Raw genomic sequence first — 12,993 nt, 5'->3', positions numbered from 1 at the left:
GGGCTGAGGCTAAAAGCATACTTAGGTCTTTGAATAGAAGAAAAGTATCACCAATACGCCAAAGGTATTGTGAAATACTTTCCTTAAAAACAGTATTAATGGCAGGGGCACCTCTGCCCTGCCAGTTCATTTGGCCAAGACGCTTTACAAGCCACTTCATTATTTCTGTGTGTGTGCAAAGGCACACAAGCATCCTTCAGACAAAACCTGGAGGGCTGTCTGCACGGTGCAGGGTTTTGATGAAGCAGCAAATGTTGCTTCCTACAGGAACAGGAGATCCACCCTAGAGGCCTGATTCAGCAGCATGGAAATCAGTTGGAGCTCCATGTTACTGACTCCAGGGGGACATGAGGGAGGAGGTTTCCCTTTGCACATACACCTATGGAGTATAGCCAGGTGGTTGTACTATCAGTGAGGTTTTGGGGCTAAAATATAGGGAGATGGCAGCAAGTAGACAATCTATTTTTGCAGATTACCTTTCTGTCTGCGTGCTACAATGTTATCCACATGTTATTTTACATCTCAAGGGCTTATTCTTTTCAAAAGTAACACCTTTTACTAAGGTTTTGAAGCATTTTAAATGCAGACATAGTTCAAAGGGAGCCTTCCAAGGGCCTTAAGCAGGGCAGCTGTTGAAATCAAAGTAGCACATGCCTGTTCATGTATTTTCAATGGAAGAAACATATGCTAGCAGTCCTTCAAAACATGTAAGTTCTGACCTGGGTCCCAGAAAAATGAAAGGAAAAACACCTATTAATCCCAATAGATAAAAACATTTGCCCAGACAGAGTCCTTCCAATAAGTTGGTTTAAAGCTGTTTTAAATGAAAGATGAATCATCAGAAGAATTACTGACTGAGCAGCTACTCTGTATCCTTGAACATCAGGAGGTGTGTATGAGATGACACCTGCAGCAGAGTCTGTATTCTTTATGTACTTTAGGAACATGCTTTTGAACATGGAGGAAAGGAGAACACCAATAAAGTGGAGAGATTTACACTTGGCAAAGCTGATGTTGACTCAGTCATTGACTATCACATAAATTTAATCCAAGCATATCTTCCTGAGTGACTTTTCAAATTTGTGTCCTTGGAGACCTTGAAAAGCATTAGCTTCTTGAAATCGTTCAAGGACCAGGTATTTTAAATTGAATGTTCATTAAAAGCCCCGAGTTCAAGCATTTTATATAAAGTTGATCGGGTATCCATTTCAAATAAGGATATATATAGCAGAGATGTTTTTATCCTTGGTGAGCGGGAAATTGCTTACTTTATGACTTCCTTTTTGCTAAACAAATTTACCCTTCCCAGAGAGTTTATTAGTTTAACGGGTGACTTACAATTTTTTCTGTTTTATTTTCTGTCCATGGGCTAGTTACTGACTGGCATGACCTTTAGGAGCTATTATACTCCCCACACCTGCAAGCAAATGTCCCAGACATTTCCTATCATTCACTCTCCTAAATCAGACACAGATCCAGCCCCAAACTGGGACTCTCCTTTCATCCTTTATCAGTACTCCCTGCCTCAAGCCCTATTCTCCCATCTGGTGACGGAAGCACAGATGAGAACTGGTATCTGTAAACAGCCTGACCACACTTGTATGTTCACTCTTACAGGAAGGTCAGGGGCTCCCACCTGCAGCTCCTAAAAAAGCCTACACACAGGTAGAGTTGGGAACTGAACATGTTATTTCTGACGGACAAAAATTAATACAAATGGAACTGGATGCAAAACCTTGGATATGCTGAAATCTGACTTAGGACCTGAGTCTAGCTCCCGTTTCATAATCGTAGGCAAAGTCCCATAAAGGTGGCCAGCTGGTTTTAGTAAGTTCCTAACCATGTTACTGAAATTCACAAGCTGTTTAACCTAATAAGCAGTTCATCTGTCAAATGGAAACAAACAGCAGTGAATGCTCTACCATGCTAGCTCCCGATCCCTTCTGCTGGTGCTCCTCAAAGAGCTTGTTAAGGATCAACATGAGTCTCTTCTCTTCCTGGCCCATATGAACTTTGCACTTTGCCTTTAGGATACATGAGAGTATTTATAGATAAAGATAAACCAAACAATAACATTACAAATACCTCATTACACCTCTATCTATTTAATAGAAAATGACTGAGAATAAATGACAGCCCTGCTAAAAGAGAAAATCCCACAAAGGATACTCTGCAAAACTCCTTTTAGAGCTTTATTTAGGGTAAGATCAACATCCCTGGATAAGATTTACAAGGGTCAGCCCTGAACTTCACAAGAAATTTACAGTTCATGCAACTGATCAGGATGGTTGTTCTCTCTGGAAATCCAGTGTTTAGAGCACTGAGCAGATACCTACAGTAATTCCTGTACTGAGGAATATGTATTATTATTATGGAATAGCTTTTGTGCTTCTGCAGCCTGTGTACTTCCAGACATGCCCATCTTACTCAGGGACCTAATGTCCACTACAGAATTTTGCGTAGGGCAGCCAAAGAAGGATAACCACAACACTGGTTAGAAACCCTCTGCCCCTTCCCAAAAGTTTTCCACTGCAATTCTAGATCCATAATCACAGGGATGCTTTAGATCTAATCAGTTACTTTTACATTTACTGGAAATCATTACATCGAAATGTTTGGGTAATTAAAAAAAATCACTCAATAAACTCACATGAAATTTAAAACATTTCATATTTCTAGAAAAGCTCACAAGCACTTTTGTAATCCCAGGAAGAGACATGCAAGGGTGCCGCAATAAACAGATGGCATTATCATTCAATCAACAGACTCATTTTTGCTTCCTCTAATTACAGGTCATTATTATTATAGCAGATGTGCACAATTTGTAAATAGTCTCGGTGCAAGAATATTTGATTGTTCATTACCAGAAAAAGAATTTGAGATTAGAGAAATCAGTCATAATACTGCCTTTGTTATTTCTTTGTCAATAGGTCCTGTGACATCTTCTGAGGAAATGGAGATGACAGTAACACATGTAAAAAATGTAACTTTTTCTGTTGCAAAGTAGCTCCACAGAATCACTAAATTCTCTGAGTTTGAAAAGGGATTTTAAATGTGTAAGTACGCTCAAAGCAGGGTGACAAATGGGTTCGTATTCTGAAAAAAAAAAGACATAAGTGGAGCTCAACACTGGATACCATCTCATCAAAGAGGTAGAATTTACACATGAAAATTACCAGATTTGTCTTTCATTTTTATAATTAATTTTGGAATTGGCTTCCCTTTGCTTCTAGTTAAAGTTCTTGCTAACGTGGTTGTATAATAATGATAACTTCTATCTATAGTAAACAGTGTGACCAAAAACTATTTAATGAAAGCAGAACTGATATTACTGTTCTTTCTTTAGGTGAGGCTGAACTTTGTGGAGTTAAATTCTGCCCTGCAGATATCCAAGTGGCTCCAAGTGAGCTGGTAATAGAATTTGGCTTTACATTTTTCTCACGTCATCTGACTCCTGCAAAACTGAGACAAAACACAAAGGTGTTGCTTAGTTGGGTAGCTAGCCACCGAGAAAGATTTGCTCAGATTTGGTGTTTTTACTGGAGTGAACCTCTCAAAGGCCAGTGCTCACCCTGGGGAGCAATCTGTGAATATTTTGTTGAAGCACAGTACTCACAGGTACTCTCTTACACTTGCTTTTCAATAACATCAGAAAGACAAGCCCTCATTATTTTCAGTCTACTAACATCTACCCATATGTCATTAGTAAAAGCTAAGCATAATTTACTGTAAACAGAAGCTACTGAGTTTGCTGGGAGTATCAAACACAATGTGATACTGCCGCACTTCAGAGAAGAACAGGAGACAGCAGAATGCAACAGGTTCTGAAACAGCTGGATTTCCAAAGCCCTCCCTTCTCCCCCTCATATTGGACAATTTCTGCAGTCTCTTAAAAGTCAAGAACACCAGGGACACGGTTGGAACAGGCTGCCTCTGTAAGAGAAGGAAGTGAATGTGTGTGCCTTGGTGTGCATGGAGCAGCATGAGCATGAGTAGTTTTGGCAAGGGACTTGATGGCATCCATCTTCAGAAAAGAAAGAGGAAGGCAGTTTTCCTGAACTAGTATAGGCATTTGATCCACAAACTGTGTAGCTCTGCTGGACTATAATCATAGCAGTTAGGAAATCAGGCTCTTCAAATGATCTTTGCCCTGTGTGTATGAGAGGGGGATTTTGCTCTCTCAAATCCAGAATATCTCTCAATGCAAAGCCTTTTTTGATTTGCGGGCAACAGACAACAATTTATTTTATAAAGACAAAATATTCACAATGAATGATCGTTCCTCAAAGTCCATGCCTGAATTCCTAAAACAGTACCCGAGAAGCATCCTCAGCAGGCTCTTATTTTCCATTATTTTTTACAAGATCAGAACCCCTGTCAATGACTCCTAATTCTAGGGGAAACAGAAAGCAGTGGGGTAGTCAAGCAGTGGAAAAGGAGTTAAGCCAACAACTGAGTCCACCACTATGAAGGAACAGTAACATATAGCAGAGTTTTCATTATTAAAATGGCCCAGATAAATCAAAAAGAGGATTCAACAATGATTAGAAAGTTCGTCAGTACTTGGACATCATCCAAAATTATGTCTACTGCATGATCCCCCTATCTTTCACAAAATAAAATTAAATCAATACCTGGAGATACTGTCACGAGAAGCTCCTGAATCTAAACTATCCATTCTTTCAGATGCTTGCAAACCAGAAGCTTGACCAGGATTTTTATCAATTGAGTCCAGTCCTGACTCCTTAGAAAGTTTCATCATGTGGTTCTGGTAATACATATGGATGCTCTCCCGTGTTGGAACATTTCCCTGTGGAAGAGAGTAGAGGTAGAGGTACATGGCAGGGTAGAGGTGTATTCTTTGAGGAACTGGTTCCTTCTGTCATTTGGCAAGGAACACATTAAGGACTGTGCAAAAAGCTTCCTAGTAAATAATAACCTCCCACTAGTAGTTCCTTTTCAGAGCGCAAGTCATATCCTGACTTAAATTACCATGGCACGAAGTGTTGGGTTTTCAAGCAAAACTGGAGCAATGCAAGCAGTTTCAGGCTATACATAGCCATCAAAACTGCTGGGTGGACTGCAAATCATTCAGTATGAAAATGAGGTGTGGGATGGGACCATGACTCAACCTGTACTCCAGCAACTTTTGAGATATCTCTTTTAGATAGCTTCACTGACTCTAAGAACAATCATACATCTTATTAGTGGTCAGTTGCAGCTTTTTTAAACAGAAAAAAAAGAAACAGGTCATGTACAAACTGATCCAGATTTTCATTAGAGTCCCAAAATAAGAATTTATTCATGAAGTATGGATACAGTTGGAAAACCATGAAAAATACACTGAAGACCTTTACTCTTTCTCTGTGACTTCAAGATCAAGCAAGTTCATGAAAGGATGGTTTTATTAACTGTCAGCCCAGATCTGGGCACAGAATCAATTCTTTCTGGCTATGATATTGCAATCAGAATTCGAAAGGTGTGTCATAAGAATAAAACTGAGACTTTTATAGCCTGTTCTTAGGCAGAAACACATCCAACTTATTCCACTAGCAGTTGCATTGACTTCAGAAGATACACTGAGAGAGAAGACTGCTATTCTTGAACAGTCATTTTTCGGACTTATAATGAAGTCTTATGCAAGGACTTTTCCAGCTAAAATAATAAAAGTACTCTAAAATATTGCCTGTATTCCCTTTACTAATATTATTAGTTACTAGTATTTCAACTCTGGTCCTCTACACTGTCCCAAATCTAAAATTCTCAAAATCTGAAGTTTTGTCAAAAAAAAAAAAATCTTAAGAACAAAATCTGAATCTCAGGTTTTTAATTTGTTTTTTTTTTTTATACAAGTTGTGTTGCTTCTGCAGTAATAAATGTTTATGCCATTATGACAGCTTGCCTCTGAAACAGCACATGCTACCTTCTAGCTCGACTGCAGGCCTGGGATAAAGGACAAGAGCTGTGACAGCAACACGAAATTGAAATAAATAAATAAATAAATAAATAAATCTATTGGGAACAAAGTCTAGGAAAAGCTCAATAAAGTTGAGGTCAGCAGTAGCAAAGAATGATCAAAATAAGGTCCCAAATAAGTAATGGCCATAAAAAGGCAGTTAGCCTGGCTTCTGTATAAATGTTAAGAGTCTAAAAGCTCAGGGGCGGTGAGAAAGAATCATGTGATTTTCAGTGAGGATGCTGAAATAGCAGGGACTTCCGAGACCTGGAGCAAAAAGGAGTATGACTACAATGCTGTACTATCATGAATTTTATAGCAAGGATGGAATGGAAGATAGCTTCAGAAAGAGGTGGCATGGGTCAAAAACTGTAAAGTCTAACAAATTAAGTAAATTCACTGTGCCAGGATTATCACAGAGTCTCTGTGGGTGGACTTGAACCAATTCATGCTGAAAAAGTATAGTATGAAGACTTGATCTTTGACCATCAAACCAGGAGTGCGCTAGTGCCTGTTAAATATTAAGGAAGATTACAGAAGGTGCCACCAGAATAATAATGCACAATAACTCAAGTTAATTTTCAAATGTACTCATGCAGAATAGGTAAGCATCATGAAAGAGCCTGCACGTGCACACACACACACACAGAGGTAACCAGAATGGAAAAGACCAGGAGGAAGAGGCAATAAGACATCCTTGAAGAAGTGAAAGTCATGAGGAAAAACAAACAAGAATGAACTTTCTAGAGTTAAATGTAAAACTTCAGCAAATTACACCAAAAGAGATGCTCAGGAATAACTTGTGAAAATTTAAAAAAATCTGATAATAAAAACATTTTCAAGAATATCATAAAAATCAGCTGCCAGAAAGCCAGGGTATCAACAGGTGATCAAGACATAAAGAGGTGTGAGGCAGTTATGGCAACAGGACAAGAAAAGACTGAATTTTTTGCATCCCTCTCTGCTGCAGAAAAAGTCACCAATGTTCCCAATGGAATAACTTGAATCCCATGGAACGACTGGAGTAATTCTTTTATAAAAAACAAGTCTGAGAACAAAACAATAAACTGAGCACTGAGTGGAAAGGTGCTCGTCCAAGAGCTCTGCAGGAACCAATGGATGAAACAGTGCCAGAGAAGGGAAGACCAATCCTTAAACATGGCTTCAGGAGTGATCCTGAGTGACCCTTGTAAGAAATTAAGTAGTCACAAAATAAAGCAGACTACATCTATCTCTTGTACTTATCCTTCATTAAAAGACTGGAGACAAAGGACACAAATAAATGGTTTTTTCTTTACGAAGGAAGAAGGTCATTGACTGGTTGTCCCAAAGACTTTTACTGTGTAGCATGTTCAGAAATAATCTGTGTAAGGAGGAAAATAGTGATGTGATAAAGTTTGCAGAGGAAAAAAAATTATCTGGGATATTCAGGAGCAAAGTTGACTGAAGTACTACTGAAGAACTTGATAAAACTAAGGGACTTGGTAAAAAAAGGCAAGAAATGTAATGGGAAAAATAACCTAAACTGTATACACATAGTGACAGGCTTTATGTCAGCTCTCGTTAGCCTTAAAGGTCTTGGGCTCAGAGTGTATAGACCCCTAAAAATAGGCAGCATTCACTAAAAATCAAAAGAGCTTGACTGTTAGATCTTACTAGGAAAGCAAAAAACCCTCACATCATACTGCCGTATAAATCTGTGATTTGCCCTCACCTTGAAAACAGTGCATAGTTCTGGCCATCCAGTCTTAATAAGGCCATATTAAAACTGAAAATTGTATGAAGAAGGACAATAAAGATAATCAGAAGTACTGGATGGATTCCATGTGAAGAGAGGCTAAAAAGAAAGGTGCTTTTTAACTTGGAAAAGAATGACTGAGGAGAAGACTCCATGCAGATTTATACAATAAGGAATAGTAGAGGAAAATGGAATACATCTCTGATCTACAGGAGACCCCAAAACAATCAGGAAGTGGGTTTAAAATTAATAAGAGGAAGTACTCTCAAATACACCATATGGAATGACACTACAGAACTCTGTATTGTAGGATCTTCTGCAAGCCAACATTAAAAACAGATTAAAAAGGGAGTAGCCAAACTCCAAGAATATACATTCCCTGGTACTATTAAGCATAATGATCCAGATGCAATTTCTGGTTTAGGGTGCCCTAAACCATCCATTGCCACAAGCTGGGACATGCTCAGAAGAAGGATTTGCTCTGAATATGCCACATTTCTTTTGCTCAGTTTCGGGGTTTCTTAAAATTTATTTATTTGCTATTATTATTATTATTATCCACTTACCATTGGACACCTTGGGGAAAATAACAGTAACTAAACACTAACACTGAAGCATCCCTCTTTTTGGGCTCAGGCCCTCCTGGCCAGACTGGGTACAGATTCCCTCTGACTTGGAATGCCTGCCTCTCGAACGTCCTGGGGTTGTGGGCAGTCTGCTTATTGTGCCAGCAGAAGTCGACAGTGGCCAGGCAATATGGGGCTTTATTAAGGTCAAGAGTACTAATATGTTGTTGACCTTTTTGGCCTATTCATCTCTGAGACAGTCTGCAGCTTTTAACAACAACTGGAAAGAACTAAAAATGAGGCTCCTAGGCCAAGTTTCCAGAAATAGTTGGGTAGCTAGTGACATATGTAAAAATATCTGTGCTTAAAATGAGAGCTTTATCCAACTTCAAGGTATCACCTACTTGCATTTTGAAGATCCAAATAAACTTCTAGTTACACTATCAACATTAATCTTTGATAATAATGGGTTTTACTGATATATAATTAGTTTGTGGAGGACCATATAGCTTCATTGTGAGTGAAGAAAATTATGCCTGTATGTTGTCAGTCATTTCATAGAATCATAGAATGCTTTGGGTTGGAAGGGACCTTTAGAGGTCATCTAGCCCAACCCCCCTGAGTGAGCATTTCCAAGGCAAGCTGGTCTACAAACAGATTGAAATATGCAGACTGAGGTAGTTTTTGAGCTGTTTAAAATGCCATGCCTTCTCCTCTCTACTTGAATCTATCCTGTCCCTTCAAAACCACACTTTATCACAGGAGAGTTTCAGCCAAATCCTTATATTGACCACTTAAAGAATTATTTTTCCAGTAATTTGTTTTGTGTCCAGATAATAAATCAAGAAATTTATTATTTATGTATTTATAAAACAGCAAGCAGTAAAAGAGTCCAGACCTATTTTTAAAATGCATGTATAAGTGAGATTTTTATAATTTTTCTCCTTAACAGAGTGATCTGAAAAGACAACCTTTCATTTTTCACTGAGCTGGAAATGGCATTAGCAGACAAAAAAGACCAAAGGCGTTACCTTCTTAATCTCCCTGGTCAGCATACAGCGCTCGATTCTTAGCACAGTGGAGATATCGATGTGTTCTCTTGAGATGGAATTAAGCCAAGCTGTAAAACTGTCTAGTGTTGCCAGGAAAAGGACCCAAGTGAACTTCAAGATATTAAATATCCTCTTGATGATGTTATCTAAGGGAGAGGAAAACCAACAGTTAATGAACGCAAATATCTTTCATTGTATTTCTGCTTGGAGTTAGATTCATTTTTCCTTTATTGTCTAATAATAACAATCCAGGCTGCAAGACCCCATCATAGTAAGGAATCTCTGAAGATGGCTGGAGGCCTTTTGGCTGTCTGGGCCATTTTCCTGCCTGTATGTCTAGGCTTATCATCTGGAATCCCTTTTCTACCCTGTAACTCCCTGGTGCTGCAATTGCTAGTCATATAAACTGTCCCTGATTTTAGAGAGACACTGTACGCACAGGTCTGCAAAATGAAACCTAAAGATTCGGGCATCTCCTGAGAGCTATTCAGCATCCCCAGCTCCCGTGATCTCCACAGCCGCTCAGCCAGCGTGTTGAGTTGAGCCTCTTATCTGTCTTTTTACTTGGGCGCACTTCTCTCTGCAGTTTGCCTTTTGCGCTCGAACCTTGCTTAGCTGAGTTTGAAAGTCTAACCTGCCTAAGAAGTCTTTGAATCTCTCCCAGTTTTCCAACCACCTAAACACACCTCTTTGCATTTACTGTTTCCAAAGCCTCTCTTTTTTTAAATAGGCTGCACTGTCTCATTAGCAATCTCAGACCAACTAGCCCAACTAGCACAAATCATATAAATAATTTATAAAACATTACTCTTGCACCATTTTGCCAAAGCAGTACATTCTCCCATGAGTAAGGCTTATGGGTTTATACCAACAATAGTAGCTTTATTTTGCCCAATGCATCTGTCTGAAGTTAATTGCTCATTTCAGTAGGTCTTTTAGCATTAGCAACTGCATTTCTCACCCAAAAAGCATTACTTCCAGCTTATTTTTCTTCCACTCCCAAACATACAAACCACACTACAGTTCTTATATAGTGTTGCACAAATACTAAAAAATTTATTTCCAACTAGCCAGCTCCAGAGCTAGTTGTCCCTGCTAGATTGCAAAGCACAGAGTACTGGCTATAAAGATCAATTTTAGAGTAACAAGCCTAAGAAATAATAGAAAACTGCCAATAATCTGCCATGCAGGGACAAAGTGGTTGAAGTAGATACTAAGGAGCCAACCTATGCACTAAAGCGTGATGAATTTAACAACCTCACTTCTTAGCTGTACCACAAGATGGCATGCAAAACTTTGTGGAGTGTACATTCGCTCCTTACAAAGAATGCAAAGGTGAAGCTATAATAAACCAAAAGATTTCCTATGGAGCAACAGGCACGTGTCTCTGGGTGTGCAGGCAGGGTTGTATGCACATATGTGTGGAGAGAAACTAAGGAAAAAAAACATTAGGGGTACATTGCTGTAAGGCAGATGCTGAAATGGCAGTACGTCCCATTTACCTGAGCAATGCCATGGAACTGGTCTGGTTCTGAACGTAAGAGCATCTCTGAACGTAAGGGCATTTTGCCCCCTTCACATGGTCATATAATTATTTAAATAATATTTTTCCCTTTTTTTTCAGGCTTTTTCTGTGTCATTTAGAATTGGAGATATTTTATGATATATCTACTTAAATTTTATTCACTTATATTTCAATGTGCAGGTCTTCAAGCTAAGGAAATTTTGCCATTGAAATTAAATGTAAGGCTGTTTCTTTTTCAAGGAGAATTAATTTCCTTTGAATTCCAGATAATATTATGAATAGGTTAAAAGAAAACACAGCACTCGTACACAAAAATATACAACATAAAAGTGTTCTTTTTTAACACACACTCTTCCTCTCTAATGTATAATTCCTGCTACTGACTTCAGGAGAATCACAGGTCTCAGGTTAAAATTATCTTTATTACTGACCACCACTGGCATGCCATAGTCTCACCACAGTGCTTTGCCAAGCACTTCCAGTCTAATCTGAAAGGCCATTTTTCTCTCTGGGATGGAGGTGATTTAGTATACATTTTTAATGATGCTGTAGCTGTTCTGGCAGCTTTGCTGTTCTCCAAAACTTTTAAAAAATAATCTTTTGGGGATCAATTGCATCTAAACATTTTCAAAAAGGGAAACAAATATTTATTTTCTGCAGAGACTGTTATTCTTACTTAAAGGGTCAAATGCAGAGAAGGCTTCTCTCTGCCTGAGAGTGTGAGACAGGATTTGATCTAAGGTTAATAATGATACTAATGCTTCATTAACAATTACCATCTAGTTTTTCCAACCATCTTCTTTAACAAATTTTACCTAGGAATAGTCAAAGTACTTTAATGAAAATATAAAGCACCTTAAATTGACTATTTCCAATATAAATTAATTATAAATCTCCTTCTCTTTCCCTAACTCCTGTGTAGCACCAACAGTATTTCCCTAGGGATGCATTTGAGTGATTCACTTCAGTGTTTTAACACAGGTAACTGCATCACCAGTTGTAACAAATAAAAAAGCCCCCAAAATCCCACCAAAAAAAACCCCTATAGCAATATGACTCATTTATTTGAGACCACTGCTCTTGTGAGAAAGAAATTACATTTCCCACATCCTTGTAACCTTTTCTACCCTGTGGCTCACTCAGGGATACAGTTCTAACTGTTGAACTGTGGGAACCAATTTCAAATAGAGAAGAAAAATAGCTTTTGAAGACAAAGTCTCACTCAAGGTAAGCCATGATGAAGACTTAAGAGGGGAGTCTGTCTTCTTCTTTTACTCCAGTTAGAAACAAAGAGCCAAGCTCAGATATATGATCTATTACACTTCTTTAGAGGAAAACTTTCAATATGGGCAAGTTCTTGCAAACTGCTGGCATTTCTTCTGTTGTGCAGAACACCCTTTAAGTCTGATTCTGAATGAGAAAGGGTGAGATTGTGAAAATCCCATTTTTTTAGAGGAGATTATTGCACCTTGCTGAATGGGTGAGTACCAGACAAAAGCATTATATTAACCTTTCTAAAATGCACTGAAAAAACACAAGGTCTTTTTGCTAATAATAACATTTCAGACATTCAAAATCAATTGAGATTTTAACACAGGGCTGTATGCAATCAGGAATGGAAGCTAAGCTTAGGTGTATAGTTGTTCTATAAGTAAAATATACAGCAAGAGATCAAGCCTGAGCCTGCAGATGTATTTACTAAAGTGTGTACAGAATCAGTGCAGTGGCTAATAGTCCAGGAGTAGAAGTTCCTATGCTCAGGACTTGTAAATCTGGCAATTCAAAACCTGAAAGTAGTTAGGAAGTTCTCACTGCAGAGGCCAGAGAGGATTTTGTGGCTTTTATGCAAGCCTGGGATCAGTGCAACGCTGTCTCTGTGAGATGCTGCTTACACCACCAGTCACAACTGCACTGCAACAGCAGAGAAACCCTCTCTCTGCCTTCATACCTGGTCCATCAGATTTCTTCTTGACAGGTTCCTCTTCACTGTCTTCACAGTCTGCATCAGTACCACCTGTTGAAAACAATGAACAAAACAGTGAGTGTTACTATAGAAGTGCGGGTGTAAATGCCATTCAAGATATAAAATGCTACAGTTACTAAGCAGTAGTGACTTGTTCCTCACCTGCCACTACAACAGAAAGCGCATTTCCATT

General features: G+C 38.6%; 1 protein-coding gene across 1 annotated transcript in view; it reads right to left on the bottom strand.

Annotated features, from left to right (window-relative positions):
• Positions 1-12,993, bottom strand: part of PIEZO2 (piezo type mechanosensitive ion channel component 2) — a 326,809-nt gene that overhangs the window by 23,768 nt on the left and 290,048 nt on the right. The window contains exons 37-39 of the mRNA XM_075704850.1: positions 12,786-12,851; positions 9,292-9,458; positions 4,635-4,810 (exon numbers count right to left, since the gene is read on the bottom strand). Coding sequence (XP_075560965.1) covers positions 4,635-4,810; positions 9,292-9,458; positions 12,786-12,851 — 409 coding nt within the window. The remainder of the gene's footprint in view (positions 1-4,634; positions 4,811-9,291; positions 9,459-12,785; positions 12,852-12,993) is intronic.

This window comes from Pelecanus crispus, chromosome 2 (assembly GCF_030463565.1).
Source record: "Pelecanus crispus isolate bPelCri1 chromosome 2, bPelCri1.pri, whole genome shotgun sequence".
In the NCBI taxonomy this organism is placed as follows: Eukaryota; Metazoa; Chordata; class Aves; order Pelecaniformes; family Pelecanidae; genus Pelecanus; species Pelecanus crispus.
The sequence above is the reverse complement of the archived record's forward strand: the minus strand, read 5'-3'. Positions and strand labels throughout refer to the sequence as shown.